The sequence below is a fragment of the Schistocerca cancellata genome, chromosome 8 (genome assembly GCF_023864275.1).
Source record: "Schistocerca cancellata isolate TAMUIC-IGC-003103 chromosome 8, iqSchCanc2.1, whole genome shotgun sequence".
Taxonomy (NCBI): Eukaryota; Metazoa; Arthropoda; class Insecta; order Orthoptera; family Acrididae; genus Schistocerca; species Schistocerca cancellata.
The window spans coordinates 414,520,534-414,538,233 of NC_064633.1; the positions used below are offsets into that span (position 1 = coordinate 414,520,534).

The 17,700-nt window shown below is 40.0% G+C and overlaps 1 protein-coding gene across 3 annotated transcripts in view; it reads right to left on the reverse strand.

Annotated features, from left to right (window-relative positions):
* LOC126095150 (la-related protein 1B) overlaps positions 1-12,393 on the reverse strand; it is a 143,099-nt gene extending 130,706 nt beyond the window's left edge. For 2 of the 3 annotated variants that reach the window (XM_049909874.1, XM_049909871.1), the window contains exons 1-2: positions 12,225-12,392; positions 11,271-11,902 (exon numbers count right to left, since the gene is read on the reverse strand). In XM_049909874.1, coding sequence (XP_049765831.1) covers positions 11,271-11,850 — 580 coding nt within the window. In that variant the 5' untranslated portion in view covers positions 11,851-11,902; positions 12,225-12,392. Of the gene's footprint in view, positions 1-11,270; positions 11,903-12,224 lie in introns of all 3 variants that reach the window. The other variant, XM_049909873.1, reaches the window with a different exon arrangement.
* Between the last annotated feature and the right edge of the window lie 5,307 nt (positions 12,394-17,700).

The following is a 17,700-nucleotide window of genomic DNA, read 5'->3' on the forward strand; positions in this document are numbered from 1 at the left end:
TGATGGTAGTGGTGGAGGATATAAGTGGGGCGCTATCGAAAAGGGGCGTCAGGTAAAATGGAACATGAAATGAAGGAAGACAGTGAAGAGGGGGGAGGGGGAGGAGAGTGAAGGAACAGAAAGGAAAGAGGATTGCGATGAGGGGGACTGAGAGGGCAGGGATGATGAGCGGGGGAGGGGGGGCAATGAGGTGGGAGGGGGCGATAGCGGGGAAGTGAGGGAGGAGAGTGGGGAAGGGACTGCGAAGAAACGAAGCAGGGAAGCGGTGAGGAGTAGGAGGGGGCATAGGAGGGAGTCAGGAGAAGGCCATAGGCACGGAGCGAGGAGGGGGGAGGCACGGAGGGAGGGAGTGAGGAGGGGGGGAGGCACGGAGGGAAGGGGCGAGCGGGGAGAGGCACAGAGAGGGGGCGAGGGAGCGGGGGGGGAGGCGGCAAGGAAGGGGCGAGCGAGTGGGGGGAGGCAAGGAGAGAGCGAGCGAGCAGGGGGGGGAGGCAAGGAGGGAGCGAGCAGGGGGGAGAGGCAAGGAGGGAGCGAGCAGGGGGGGGAGGCAAGGAGGGAGCGAGCAGGGGGGAGGCAAGGAGGGAGCGAGCAGGGGGGAGGCAAGGAGGGAGCGAGCAGGGGGTGGCAAGGAGGGAGCGAGCAGGGGGGGAGGCAAGGAGGGAGCGAGCAGGGGGGGAGGCAAGGAGGGAGCGATGGGAGGAGGCAAGAGAGCGATGGGGGGGAGGCAAGGAGGGAGCGATGGGGGGAGGCAAGGAGGGGAGCGATGGGGGGGAGAGGCACGGAGGGAGCGAGGAGATGCAGAGGGAGCAAGGAAGAGTGAGGAGGGGGTAGGCATGTAGGGAGCGAGGGGGAGGGGGGCACGGCAGGAATGAGGGGGGCCAAGAAGTTCCCATAAATCAGGATGGATACTGCAGTGATGTATGGGGTATAGTTTTTCACTGTGTGGTATTGCATTCTTGTGAAGCAGAGATACTGATTATATTACATCTATAGTTCAATCTTTTCAGATATACCAAATATTGGCAACTGTGATCATCATCATTAATAGCAGTAAAATATAATATGTATATGTGCAAATTCAAGGTTATGGTTTCATAAAGTAGGTGAACACACGACCTGCAACCGCATGTTCTCCCCCGTTTTTTTCCAAGCAAATTTCTGCTCCTGATACAGATATTAGGCTTTTTGTTAAGCCTGTATTTGGAATTACTTTGTTTATGTGTACTTCGCATTTAAGGGAAATCAAAACTTACACATAAGCTAAAATCATACAGACTGTATGTAAAAAGTCATGTACCCCCCTCCCAATATGTCAACTATTCTCTATTTTTTTCTCAGGCTTAAAATTGAGAACAACTAAAAACTAAAATTTGGACTAGTTGGTGAAAAAGTCAGAAAACTGCACAGTTTTAAAACCATTTTTTGATGAAGTAGTTCACATATTAATGGACCGAATGTCACTGTCCAAAGGAGATGATGGAAATGTGATTTAACTGCCAAAATATTGTGCCCATTGGACACTGATATCCAGCCATTCACCTACGAACTATCTCATCATGAATTATGCAGGGAGAAGTTGATGAATCACACATCCCTGTCTATTATAAGAGCAATTTAATTTCACAGAAATGTTTTGAACAGCACTCTCCTTTAGAATAGTTAAAAGTAGAGTTTTGTGGGTTGGTACCTAGAAGGCTACCAGAAACTGTACCGAATGTAGGCATACCAGTTGCACACAATACACCCAAGACCTGCAATATCAGTGAATTTGATTGTGGTCAGATCACAGTTATAATCCCTTACTTTCTCTCCGCATGGCTGATTAATGGTGTGCTTTCATGTATACAACAGAGTTGTTGATTGCACTTCATGCACTATGTTTTGGTGATAAACCGAACTGTCTCCTCCAGCTGCTGCCAGCTGTGCAGTTATGCTTACTCACTGCCTGAACTACGTTTCGTACAAAGCTACTATTCATAGCTGAGTCCTACTCCCTGCACCAACTATGCCCTCTTATGCTCATTTTTTTTTTCAAAGCTTGCATTGTTATTCTATGAAACACACATTCTCTCCATGTTTTCCAGCTCTGATAAGTGAGATGTCTGCCAAGAACTTAATTGATTATGTTGCACCAAAAACTTGGTTGTGTGAACAAAAATGCTGGTCTCAGCAGATCAGTTATTAATTCATGCTGGGCAACCACAAACTGTAAGTAGACATGAAATCCAGAACTACCTTCTAATGATGAAGTATAGAAACCACCAGCTCACTGGCACATAAATGCAACACATTACAGGAAAGATACATTAAGGTGGACTCATGAACACTGCCATTTGATGTGAAAAGCAAAAAGCATAAAATAGGTTCTCTGCACTAATGAATCACAGTTTCTGTTGATATGTGCCCATTGGAAGGTAGGAAATCACTAAAAATCCTCTCTGAGATGATTTATCATGTTAAATAGTGTATCATCAGGCGTGTTGTGTAGGAATTCACACGTAGTGGATATTATTTAAATGGGATAAAACTGAGATCCTGATTTATTTGTTATTGTGTCTCTCAGCTAACAGTACACATCTTACACTGCAATCATGTGCATCTGTTCGTCAACATCACCTCACAGGTGGTCAGATCCATCAACACTACAGGTGAACTATAGCTACAAGAACACAATGGGTGACCTCTTACGACTACTTGGTAAAAAATTAATTGCGTAGTCAGGTCCTGGGATCACATATTACTGACCATTCCACCACTCCACCCTGTACCAGTGGCATCATTTGAAGAGGTATGGAGTGTGACTCAGTGGATCGAAGCGTACCTGGGTAGAAGAGGAGAAACGGATCAGCGGTGTACTTTGTTTTTCGTGCAGGACTGTTGTCAGCACTTGCTGTGAGGCACGATGGGAACAAATGAAAGTGTGCCAGCTGTTTGTGTTACGCAGCTGATGAGAGTGCAGGAGGCAGACGACATGTTCCAAAAGTAATACATTTGGAAGAAAAGATGAAATATTGCTGTAAACGAGGATTATAAATTTAATTGCTCCTTGTTTGGGTTACAGCTCTTTATACTTCAAACCAAGGACAGGTTTGCAGCCTCTGACATATTCAATAAAAGCAGTGAAATATTTGTCTGCTCCGCACTGCTATACTGCTATGCCATCAATCTGCACGATTCACAAAGTAAGTGGCTCAGTATTTTTAATTAAGTCATGGGAGAAAGTAGGTGGATCAATGATTATTAATATATCAAAGTGTGTGTCTATTATTAATGAAAACTGATGCATCTACCTTCTCACATGATTAAATTAAAAAAGCACTGATGCGCTTACTCAAAGTGACAGCTTTCTCTGTACTTCCAAAAGATTCCATCCACGCAAACCTTTGACTCACACAGAGTAATTTCACCACTACGTTCGATTCATTTTCATCTTTCTGCAATTAATCTGTGAGAAACGCACCAATGAACGATGTCACCATGCAGAATTAAATCACTTAAATCCATAGTAAAAAAAAAAGACTTCTTATGAAAGTTACTAATACACTGAGAAACAGCAAACAAAATGATGGTTTAAATTCTGGCACTAGAAAGACAATGCCTCTGTTCTTGCCTCTCATTCATTATGTCAAAGAATCATCCCTCTGGCCACGCAAAACTGACATTTTCCCCAAGCCATGAGCAGTAGATAAGCACCAGCACGATTGCCACTGACCCTAATCTAGACTTTAAATGTCTAAGTCCCTTACTACAAATCCAGAGATCCTGGTTTCAATACCAGTAAATCCAGGTCCGGGGTTCAATCTCCAGTCGCACCAAGAAGTTATTCTGTCAAATGTTTTGGCTTTCACCTCATGAAATGACTTGTTAAAATGGAAGATGTGGCAAGATATATGTGATAAGTTTAACGTAACTGTAGTTCCACCTATAAGACAGAGCAAAGGCCAGACAAATGCAACTTTACACCACCACCACCAATAAAGCAACGTGGCATTCAAAACAACATTTGGGTCGATAAAGCTTTGCCTTTATGGAGAGGTATCTGCTTAGCTCGCTCGCTCGCTCTCTCTCTCTCTCTCTCTCTCTCTCTCTCTCTCTCTCTCTCGCACACGCACACACACAAATAGTTTGGATGATTATTTTTGCCTCAACATTAAATTTTGTATTATGAATGCACTGACATTGAGCTCATGTTTCTACACACATTTAGAACACGACTGGGACAATGGTAAAACAGTGCAATTTTGTGCAAGTAATGCACCACAACCTCACAGCTTAACGGCAGTGGTATGCACAAATCAAGATTCTGTATGTAACAGAGAGAAATCCAAACAAAACCTACAATATGACATCATACAGACTGTATAATCCGAGTTAACAATTCCCAGATACTCCAGTCGGATAAGCCAGTCCATCTCTTTAATATTAGCCATGGCACTTAAAGGATGTTACGCAAAAGCTGTCACTTTGAAAAGCAGATCTGGTAGTATAATAGGCTTCACATATATTGGTAAATGGAGAAGTCAAATACAATTCCTTTGCTGAGGATGCAATATCTTGTGTTTATGAGTTACTAAAGAAAGGAACATTTGATACTAAACAAGTCTTGACACCCTAAAGGAAACTCTCGTCAAAGACAATTTATCATCACTAATAGTGGTTCTTCACAATCTACGATTCTGCTACAGAAATTTTTGAGGCTAGAAGTTCGGAGAAAAGACACACATTTCAAAGTAGGATACTGTGGTGAAAATCAACCAGATGGCATAGCTTGACGACAAAGAAACAATGGGTAACAGACTACTGCTACTGCTAGAACTAGGTCTAAATGCTGGTAGGTGCCTTAGAAGATTTTCTCCTGCTTTTTAAATCAAATATGACCAGAGACAATGGAGAAAGGGGATTATAATGCATTCACAAAAAATTCTAATAGAATCACTGATAACACGCATGGGAAAACCAGGAACTACTGAAACTCATCACATTCCTCAAAAAATTCTTTAGCCAAAATGGCGTCAACTTTGGTAACGCAGAATGTGATTCTCATCAGTGCTGCATTGTCAAGGTAAGTGAGGGTATTAAAAGTACAGCTTTTGGAATTAATTCACTCCATAAAGAATACTTTGTGGATATGACATCATTGATAAATGTGCATAGGCATTTCCATTACCTTTTAAATACAATTTAAGCCCAACAGTGCTGATAAAAGCACAAATTAAAAATAACATTTAAAAAACAGAAAAAATTCTACTAGTAATTTTAAATACCACTCTTCACTCTCTCAACAATATGTTTAAAAAAAAATTGTTATCACAATTAATGCATAAGTATATTAGTATCACATTGGATCAAGTGATCTACTGATATAAGATACTGGTTTTGTCTCAACACCATTAAGTTGTGGTGCGTGACGTGTGCAAACAGGAAGAAAACAGAATACTGGCAATGTTATATTTTAGATATATATTATTTTCTGGACTAGTGGTTGTGGTGGAAGACAGATTTGTGGTGTAGCACAAGGGTAGATTATGTTGAAAAATGAAAATTCAGTATGACTTCGCAAAGCCACTGAATGTGAATATGAAGCCTTAGTTATGAAATATTGATCCTCAGTGCAATCTGCGACAAAGGTTAGATCGAAAGGTGATTGTTGTTGTGCGGTGAAGCAGCATCAGATGCATCATTTTATACTTTGTGTTACTTCTGCTTGAGTAGACTTATTCAAAAACTTAATTACAAAACTAGCAATATTACTAAAAAAGAATCACATGGATTCTTCAAGCTCTTGGATCCATAAAATTGTCATCAAACACCAAACTGAAGTCAGCTTATCATCTCTGATAGAATTCCATTTGAAACACATTAATGGCCTATTCGTAAGATTGTGTGTTCATTTAAATGCTGTAATGAAGCTTCAAAAGGAAACTTTGAACAGTGTAGAGCTCTACGGAAATGCCATTCCTAGGTCTCCGACCAAAAAAGATCAGAAAAGAAGTGAAGACATAACAAACAACAGGAGTTCAGGATGTTGTGAAAGGGTAAAGGTAGGACATATCACTATTTTTCCAATATTTTTCATGTAGATATGTTCAATGGGTAAAATCCACTTTTTGCATCATGGAATACAAACAGTAATTGTTGCTTTCTGTATCCCCCCCCCCCCTTCCACAAGTCATTGGAGCCCACTACATTGCACCATGGACATTTCAAAATGGCAAATGCCATACCATCAACAATAACAGTAAGTTCCTCACAATCCTATTAGCTTTGAATTTCTGAACCCAACAAGGCAAGGAAGCTAACAAATTTATTCAAGAAATATGTCATCGAAAAATCCTGTTCCCTTAGTTCATCACTTAGTTCTACGAGAACCTATCCATTCAAGCTACAGGAAACCACAATATTTACTAAAACACACGCACACACACACACCTGCCAGAGACTGTGGTCTCGTGTGTGTGTGTGTGTGTGTGTGTGTGTGTGTGTGTGTGTGTGTGTGTACTAATTTCAAAGGCCTTGTTAGCCGAACGATCACTTTTCAACAGTCTTTTTGGTGTGCCTATCTGTGAGTCAGCATCTCCACTATATGGTGAACAGCAACTAACATTTTCGTAATATTGTTACATTCCATCTTGGGTTTTACAATATTTACTAAACTGTTCAACACTGTAAAAACAAAGGAAATTCCTGACGGGAACAATGCTTAACATTAGGGAAATACAACCACTCACTTATATCAGACTGATGTGTGGTGCAAAAACACATGTAACTGAAAACAATATATATAAACAATAGCTATCTTTTTTCTACCAAAAGTACATACATTTGCTCACACAAACACACAGAGAGCCAAAAACACACTCCTGCAGTGAGACTGGTTATTGATTATTGATTTTTGAGAGAAGGTGCCAGGGCAGATGGAGGTGGGAACTTTGTAAGAAAAAGCACACGATGCAATGGGGGATAGTGTGATTGTGCAAGGCAAATCTTTTGAAAGGTGACTCAGCAGCTACATAACAAAGTTAAATTATTTCTGAGTGTACAGTTTAAAAAAGATGTAGAGAGAGGGAGGAAAAGGAGAGGGGAGGGTGGAGAGGAGGAAGGCAGAGGCAAGAAAAGGGGAGGGAGGGCATGTGCATTGGAGGGAGCAAGGACAGTACAGAGCCAATTCACGCATGCTTAGATCAGAGAAACTTGGACTGGAAGGGAGTAACCAAATAACCTGTTTAATGAAGCAGTTGTTGAAGTAACGTGTTGTGGAGCACAACATGTTGAGCAACTGACTGGTCAAATTTGCAGTTTGCTACAGTTTGGCAGTGGCTATTCGTGAGAGTAAAGAGTTGATTACTTGTTCTGCCCACACAAAGCTGTACAGTAATTGCACCTGATATATAAAATTGCTGCTTTCAAAAAATTGCTGCTTTCAAATGTGGCTCTGCCTATTATTGAGTAGGAAATATCCCTGAATGGAGGTGGTGGGTGGGTGTACAGGCAGATCTTGCACCTGCGTCAACCACAAGGAATGACCCATGGGATTGGTGTCTGAGTGGATAAATCAAATTCTGTACATCACTGGAGGGGGTATTGTCTACCAATACAGGCTCTGGTAAGGTTATTGGTATATTTTGACAAGTCCTACTTTCCACTGCAGATGTGGTGTACACGGTTTGGAAAGTTTTTTTGCAGGAAAAACATTTCTTCGTCAGGAACTCCATTGACAACAGCCAATTGAAAACCCCACAGAACATTATTTAAAGCAGCTCCAGCTTCCCTCCAATCATCCTCCTCCTCCTCCCATCCAGTTGTCCCATGGTTATCGTTTGGAATTCCTCACTAATCTAGCCTCACATTGTTTTGCTAAATCCATTCCCGGTGAGAGCAGCATCACTCCTATGGAACATACAGCTCCTCAAAACCTGAAATCCAAATAATATTTACTAATTATTTCTGTCATCTCCCTCCTCACACTACACTCCTACCTTTTGTCTACTCTTACAAGGGGTCACTTTGTGGCTGAGTACAATGCTCCCACAGAACAAGCCTCTGCTTTTGTTGACCAACACTTTTAACTATTTTCAGAAACCTACAGCCCTACATTCAAGTCACTGCTCCTTTCCTTTGCAACCTTTCCACAGTTCCTATTCCATTACCATGAGACTCTTTGTCTGTCACTGTGGATGCCGTATCTATGGCTGGCTTTTCCAATGTCACTGTCATACTAAACCCACCACCTCTTTCCTAATCCTCCTAGCCAACCACATCCTAACCCACAATTATTTCAATTTCAAAGTCCAAATCAATGAACGAATCTGTTGTATTGCCATGTGTACTCACATAGTGTCATCCTAGGCCAACTTATTTGTGGACTAACTGGAGGAATCCTTACCATCCAGTCAAAACCTAAGCCCATTGTCTGGTCTAGATCCATTGAGGACATTTTCATGATCTTAACTCATGAAAGGGACACCCTTTGCTATTTCCTCCGTAGCTTCAACACCTACTCTCAAATCCATTTAACCCTTTGCCTTTGGGTCATTCCCTATTGGGCAATGCAACACCTGTCTCTCTCTCTCCTCACCACCACCACCACCGCCGCCGCCACCACCACCACCTACCGAAGTTCCAGTCATAGAAATCTTCTATCCAATAAAAGGCAGAGTTGGGTGCGAAAGCAGCTATGTTATATATTGACTACTGTATAGAATTCTATGTGGACAGGACAATTAACTATTCGTCTGAATTGGCATCACCAAACTGTAGTAAACCACTGGCCTGACCATCCTGCTGGCAAACATGCTTGCACCAAAACCTAAATGACTTCAACAGCTGCTTCACTACACGGACCATTGGGATACTCCCTTATAGCATGGGTTTCATTCTATGTGGACAGGACAATTAACTATTCATCTGAATGGGCATCACCAAACTGAAGTAAACCACACACCTGACCATCCTGCTGGCAAACATGCTTGCACCACAACCTAAATGACTTCCAACAGCTGCTTCACTATACGGACCATTTGGATACTCCCTTCCAGCGTGAGTTTCACTTAAGTACACAAGTGGCAATTTCTCTCCAGCATATCCTAGCATCTCACAATCCCCTGGCCTAAAACTTTGCTAATTTGTTTTCCATTGCCTCGCCTTACCCTTTCCCTTATCTCTTCTGCCCACACCATTTGTTCCCCACCCAGAAGTACAGATTGTGTATGGGTTTGATTGCAATGACACAGAGGAATTGCAGAAAGCAGCATTACTACTTATACTTATTGCTACACTAGCCGTCAATACAAGAACTTTTGACTTTAATTTCGGTCATGTGTGTCTGATAGTGGGGTAAGAATAAAAACATCAGCAAGTCTGCTTGACAAGGGCTTTCATGCTTACACATATTACAAAAATGTGCCATTTCATTTATACACCACACTGAAGATCTCTCCTTCACGTGTCGTTTTTAGAACAGTTTATTATGCTAAAGTGGCAGTAAATGCAACTTTGGTATATAAAACCTTGCCCCCCTCTAAACATGTTGGTAGAAACAGAATGATATTTTTCTGAGGAAGATTTATAGCATCTGCAGCTGGCGTGCAGGCCCTAATTATATAATAAAGTAAATTTCGATTTACTTAAAGCTTCAGAATAAAAAATAATCCTCAAAGACTACAGGTAATACACTTCCCTTTAGGAAGGAGAGGGCTATAAGTCCTATATTCCATAAGGGAGCTAAGTATTCTGTTTTTGGAAACACGGAAGCGTCCGATCCCGCCCGTCTGCTTTGACCCATGACGTCACAAATATGGCGGAAACAAAAACAAACACACACACTTTCCACAAGAAGCCTAATGACATTAACGGGACAAGTGCGGGAAATGGGGTGTTTTGGGTGGGGGTGGGGGGGGGAAAACTAAACATAAACAAATTTAGACGTCTTGCGTAGCTACAACGTGTAAGTGAAGACAGCCATGCATGAATACCCACCCACCTCCCCAGGTGTCGTAACCCCTGCAACCCATAGAAGATAAAGATGCTTCATTAGCTGATTAGTGTTCTTTAAAAAAAAATCTCATGGGATAGAACGAACAGATCAGAAAGATAAATATAATAAACTAAAACAGAAATTGGAGGAAACAGATAATTAAAATAAGTAATAAGCGTTTTTAAATTAAAAAAAAAAAAAGCTCACGAGATAGAACGAACAGATCAGAAAAGTAAACAAAATAAGATAAAACAGAACTGGAGACAGCCACACTCAAACCAAACTCCGCGCCGTCATGACGTCACACACGACAACACCCTTACGTCACGGGTCAAAGCCGACGCGTGGGATCGGACACTTCTCTCGACCCCTGTTTTTCAATTCTTTCCCTTGAAATAATCTTTGAAAGAAGGAGAAAAGACGTGACCAAGCTGCAAATACAGTGAGTCAAGTGTTTGTTTCCTGCTATGCTTATTTTTTACTTTTCATTGGATCTTTCTCATTGGCTCAAATGTGATAACCTCCTCCCCCCTTTCCCTTCTCAGTAATCTTGGTTGTGGCGACAAACCAGTCTGTAATGCAGTCCGAGGTCTGGAATGGGTGACAAAATGGAAAGCTGAAAGCTGTGAAAGCCAAACCAAAAATGTGGTAACAGATTTTTTTTTTTTTTTTTTACTTCATGATAAATTAGGGAAAAACTGTAGTACACAACAGAAATCTGCATTGTGTTACATGTCTCACACATCTGATAAGAAAAATGTGAGAGCAGTAGGGGGAGGGTGGAAGGGAGAGCACTATGTAACTCTTATCCAAATTGAAATAGTATGTCTTGTCTTGGAAGTGACAAGGTGTATAAAAATAAATCTTACTTCAATACAAATAGTGTCAAATTATACATTCAACCATATTTGGCAAAGAAAACTTCTATGTGCTACTACCAGAGCACAGGGAAAGTATACCGAGTGTCGCAATTTACGATAACTTAGGTGAGTAGACAACACGTAAGCCAGTACTGTTGCAGTTTTATTATACCCAAGCACTTTCCTCTTCCTACTTTGTAGTAGAAAGAATTCTTAAAATGGTTGGGATTAAATTGTCTTAATAACTGAGATTGTTCAAACAATATACCTATAAAGCAGACAAGATCGTATTTTGAAGTGTTAACTTTTTATGAAGAGTTGTTGGCAATCATAGACCCTATGGAACGATGTCATTTAAGCAGAATACACATTACGGCTCCAGAAAATCCAGACATACATTCAAAGCAACTGAAAACCTAAATATTTTTGCAACTTACCTTGTTGCTGCGGCTGCAACACTCTCCGCCCCGTTGGCGAATTTGATTGGAGCATACTTTGCGACTTGCTTTCTAACTTTCCCGTAATCACTGATGCAGCATTTCGGTTTGCCGTCCAGGGGTTAACCTTTGGAAGAGGAGCTTCGACGTACTTTATCTTCTCAGGAACTTTTTCGTCCTCTTTACAACCGCCTTCATTTTCTGAGTTTCGTATATCGCCCGTGGTCTCTTCGTTACACCCGGCGTCAATGCTTCTGATGCCACTCACATCAGAAGTACTCAGATTTTCGAGCCCTTCTTTACATGCAGCAACAACGCTACAGCTCTCTCCATCACCACCGGTAGCATGGTGATCTGTCATATGAGACTGCTGTTTAGTCGATTTCTGGTAACAGTATTTACCCACAGCCGGCACTTCCTTCGTGTTGTGTTCTTTCGTAACTGTATCTGAAGTCTCGCCTATATTTTCTTTATTACTGTCCGCAGATTTGAAATTAAGCACCGCATGCGCATATGATGCGCCAGCACTCTCACGAGCCTGTGAGCAGTCATTGGAATTAGCAGCCACTTGTGCCGCCATATTGATTATTATGCCGCAACACTAGCACGACCACGAGGCAAGACGTAGTTACCTGCCAACGTAAGAAAACATCATCATAGAAGCCACAGGCATTTCTTATAATGAAGGAAGCAATTTATAGATTACTAAACTGAACGAATGGTAGAGCATTTACATAAACCAGACACAACCAATAAAATAACAACATACAATATGTTGATGAAGCACAACTTTTGTAAATAAACAAACATGAGACGTAAACAGAAAAACAAATGTAAGGATTAAGTATCTGACTAACGGGAAATAATGATCAGGTTACAACAAATATCTTATTCTCTAATGATCTAACTAACAAAAAAATTTCAAAGCTATTTCTTCCATATAAAATAACTTACGTGCAAGCTTTAATAGTTTTAATTTCAGTATAAACTGCCCGACAAATCTACTGCCTCCGCGCTACACGTCTACACACTGAATTTACTGTTAGTGTTCGCATGATGCAAGCACTTTCTTCCTCGTGGCTTGCATCCTCACCCAAAACACATGGATGTTGACTGACGCCATTCAGCTCTCCTTCGCGTGTGTGTCGCTAGATGTCGCAAATGTAGCGGTACATATCTCCTAGCATTGGAGTTCATTACAAATAATGTATCATCTTCTTTCATTTCGAATTGAACTTTCCTTGTGATTTAACCACAGGATTACATTTATTGTTGCCATTTATTGTTTAGAATATATCACAGTGAAATAATTTTTTTGGTATCGCAGTACTGCCACCATATCAAAAATGTCAACACCGACACTGAATTATCACAAGACACAACGGAATTAAAAGCCATTTAGTTCGTTTCCTGTTTCATTCACAGTATTTTGTGATAAGTGAACGGCGGTTTTTTCAGTAAATATTTGATCGTCGTTGCAAATGAAGTATAAGAAATGTATTTTACTGCACACTGACTAATTGTTTATCAGTACACGGAACAATTGTACCAATATAATAATAATAATAATAATAATAATAACATAGGAAACGTTTTTCGTTGTTTACATCACCAAGTTCACAACAACTAGGAAGAGACACTGTACGTCGTTTGTATTACAATGATAATAAACACTTGTGCACATAAGCAGTATTCGTGCATATAATGACAGAGGTAATAAATATATAAATATTACCAGAAATACGTGGGGGCAAACTTTCGAAGAGTATTTGTTATCAGCTAAAAGGTTCAAAAGAAACAGTAGTCCCAGTCTAGAGACCTCCAATAACTTCAAACGAGCGAGGAGGCGTTGAGGATCAGATATTGGACTGGCATTCGAAAGGAGAGTGGTTCAAATGCCCATTCGGTCATAAATCGCAAATGATTCCTTTGAAAAAGGTTAGGCCAACCTCCGTTATCATCTTCGTTTACTTAAAGGTTCACTCCGTGTCAGATGAGCTGATGGCATGTTAAATTAAAATCATCCCTGCAATAGTTTGAAGGCTTTGGACAAAATGTATTTTGAGAGAATGCACAAACTAGACTAGAAAGAAGAGAGTTAGGAGAAGCCAAAGGGATTTATTGGTAGCTAGTAGCTACTCACATTTCAAACACTGCAGGATCTTAAAAATCATGGTTATGAAAGGAAACTCATTAAATATTTTCTATCAAAAATAGAACGACAGTATCATGAAAGTACAGCTGCCCCACCATACAGTGGAGACACTTGAGTGGCAGATAGGCACCACTGTCCATCTGTGACTTAGTATCTCCACTATATGGTGAGTAGCAATGTTCCTTTTCATAACACTGTAATTATTCCGTCCTGGATTTTCCATTACTTCATAAATAGAAAGGATCATGTGTTACCATCAAAAATGAAAGAGGAAGTAGAAAGTTGCCAACTGTTTCACGTGTAACAGAAAATAATGTGTAATACAAGATGTACACCTAGATGGAGATGAGTTAATATTCCACATCAATGATCTTTCCTTCATGATGGACTATGCAGGACATGATGGACAAATGAACTGGTGAAAAATTTGTTTGGCCATTTCAGTGCATCTGCACTACAGTGATTAAGAATGTCTGTCAGTGTTTAAGAAATTAATAAAGCGTTTAGTAGCGAAAAATAAGTGGACATGTAAAATGAGAAATGTGGAGGCTCTACAGAGAATCAACATGGAAAGAAATATGTGCGAACACTGACTAAAAAAGGGACAGGATTAGAGGAAGTATAGTAATACATCAAGGAATAAAATGACTTCCATGCTATTAGAGGGAGCCGTAGAGGACAAAACCTGTACAGGAAGACATGGATTGGAGAGGAAGTTATGGTGAACCACATAAAATTTTTAAAAGTCATATTTTTTACTTTTATGGTTACAAAATGGGTGGCTGGTAATTGCCTTTAGGAGGTGAAATCGTAAATACTGCCAACAGGGTCATAGAGAAGTATACATAAATGTCTTATCTTTCCGAACTGTTAGTTGCTTCCTCAATAAGGAAAAAGAGGTGGCTCAAGAAAATTAATAAGCAGTGTTAAGTCATTAGGATTGCAGGTTGAGAGGCAGTTATTTTTTTTTCCTCCCTAGTGATACAACTAACCAGTTCTGAAAGCTAGAATATTTTTTTCTTCTTTTCTATGTATTTATTGATAGTTTTTAGAATTTTAACAATTGAAATTAAGTAATGGCCAGACATTTTGTCTCCTCATAATACTCTCAAATGAATTTTTGTTTAAATTGTGTTTTCTTAATAAAGGAAACTGTTGTTAGATTATGTACTGGAATTACTGAATCACCACCCCTTTCTTCACCTGAAATGTCCAGAGATGAACACCTGTGTTTGAAATTGACAGTGCTTCACACAGTTCAGTTGTGGAATGTGTGTTCATTTAACCTTGATGAACTTTCAAATTAATTAATTAATTAATTCTTTCATTCATTTGTGCAATTTGTTCCTTAAATACTCTCTTGAAGGACAGCCTTAATAGATGTGGAACAAGTCAAGTTATATATTAACAGGCAAAAGCTACCCTGTTGGCTACTTCTTTAAAGTGTACAGTAGTCCAATCCATGAACAATGGCGGTTTGTGTAGGTTGAGATAGGGATGATGATTGCATTGCTGCTGGTTCCAAGTGACAGTGCAGTATGCGCAATCACATGCTTTGTGCTTGATGAAAGCGTGTATCCCACAAATTATGTCTCTGGCTTCCTTATGTAGAATTTGTCACTTGACATCGCCACCAGGCATCACATGTTGCAACAAATGGAATAATAATTCACCGAATAACTCACTATGATCACATATAGTGCTTGCACTGCATACAACATTCGTAGGAGAGCACTCGGAACACTGCTGAATCCTCATTGGCTGTTGGAGAACATGTGGCATAGGTACGTAGAACAAGCCTAAACTGGATCACCATTATTTGTGACTCCAACTATAATAAATTATGACCAGCACTTGTCTACTCGTGCCAATAATTGTAGTAATTACATCCAGATCACTTTATATGTCCATGTTAGAAAAAGAGCAGCTACTTGTAAAAATCCACTGCTGTTTCTCCTCGTGTATCACTCAGCTGGAAGTTATATCCAAAACTTCATACACAGCATTTATGTAACTTTTCACAGCCACTATCAACTGTCCATATACTGGCAAAGTCGGGTTTATCTCATACAAATAGTAGAGTTACGCACAATTTACATTCATGAGTCCAAGTATTCTGAAAAATTGTTGAATGAGTGGCTAATAAGATATTCTTTGACTTTATTTTTAAATATTTGGGGGTGCTGAGTTACTCGCTAGATGTTAACTTGTATTAGAAAATGAAACTCCATCCTGAGACCTAGAGAGGGATGCATAGTATATATGGAAACTATTTCTACTTCTAGAATTGTGGTTGTCAGTTGCTCCATTCGTCCTAAATTCTGGGTCCTAGAAAGGCTTCTGCTAGATGTTCGGTGATCAACCTTACAGAAAATGTGATTGCACTCTTCTGTAGAATGAATACATTTTTCACCTTAGTTGCAATGTCCTAGAAGATCTTGCAATGCAGCAGAACAGAGAAAAAGTAAGCAAAGTATGCTAGCAATCCTGCAAGAGAGATTTTCGAGTGCAAGCAAGCAGAACCGAATTTTTTAGTTGATTTATCCACATTCCAGTATAACTTTATTTGATTATCAACCGTATGCCCAGGAAATTCACAAACCTGTAAGTCTTTCAGGAAATAAACCTCAGTTCATAGATTGGTTACAAAGGTAACTCAAGGGTGGCACTACAAAGTCAGCACAGGATTTTAGTACTTCAGCTGAGATAACATGACATGATCTCTCTAACAGAATTGGCAAAACTGATGGTTGATGGTAGAGTATGTATCACCCGTCTAGGTAAATTTATTGAATCTGCTTTCGATGGATTTGTGTGTGTGTGTGTGTGTGTGTGTGTGGGCGCGTGTGTGCACGCCCACTTGTTTTCAGCTACTGCTAAGGACAGTTTCATTAACATAGTAGCTAATGGTCTGAATTTCAAAGCATCGGATGTCTCACTGATAATGTTGCTGGAATTTCAGTATCATTTGCTCTGCTGAATTTTTTTTTTATTCCATGACTAATAATGCTCCAAATTGTTGTTATTGTCAGTATGATTGGTTCTGCCATGTTTATTTATATCATGCCAAATAATGTTCCAAATTGTGCTTCCCTTCTTCTTGCATTTTTTATTTTTTTGTGTACAGCACATGCTTTTTTTTTAAATTTTTGATGGCGCACTGAAGAATTTGGAATACTGCTTGTAGTGCATTTTAAAGCCTGGATTAGAGTTAGTCCTTTGCATTATATGAAGCTCTCTCTTCCTGGTACAGGATGGCTATAATTAAACTTCCACTACTCGAGAGTGCCCCAATGAAATGAGTGATCATAAGACAATGAAACCTTGTGGAAAGATTTGTGAGGACACACGGAAGAGAAATAATAAGTAAATTTAATTTTCACATGAGAGGATAAATTTGTTAATTGTGTACTTTGTTTCAAGCTACAAATGTTTCTCATTGTGATGACCATCTACATCCATGACATCATGGACCAGCAATAGAGATAAAATTGTTCACAGCACTTTTCGAATGGTGGGTTGCGGATTATTCAGGTGCCATGACACAGCTTGAAGATTGCACATTGAATCCAGCATCCTCAGCTGCAACAACAGTAACTTCTTCAACAGTTTATGGCACAGTTGGCTGTTTGCCTCTCCCAGGAGCAATTTCCAAATTGAACATCCAAATTATGTTCTTCAACCAGGTGCAGAAGAGGACTACTCTGTATTCCTTTAAAGTGTCCATACTCATGAGGTGCAGCAGCACCATTGCTGTTGTTTTGATAAAACAGCTTTATGAGTAGCCCTACTCACATTGCCCACATCCACGTTGATTATCTGCAACTATAATGCATACTGATGCTTGTGTTTCAGCCCTACTTTGCCATACCAAAATTGCCACCTATTGGCAATTCATGACACTAACATGCCTAACAATGCAAATCTTGTAACACACAGTCTGAGCATCATTATTATATAGCTTGGTATCCACGTGGTAAATATTTTCTGTCTACATTGGTTCAAGTAGTGAAAGTGTACTTATAACTAGGCTGTACAAGGGATTTTGATTCAAGATATTAGTCACCCTTTTTCTTGGCTTCCACTAAAATGTCACTAACCTGTAGTAAAGAATAACTGGGTTCATAATGCTGCAAGAATATTTTTAGGGAAAAATGTTGTAAATCCTCTCTGAACAATGTAGCTGAGTAGACTTTTACACTTGTGTGAGATTTTCTTTTTCTTTTCTTAGTTAAACTCAATTGATAGGGGTGTGTTATTGCCATTTGACTGGCA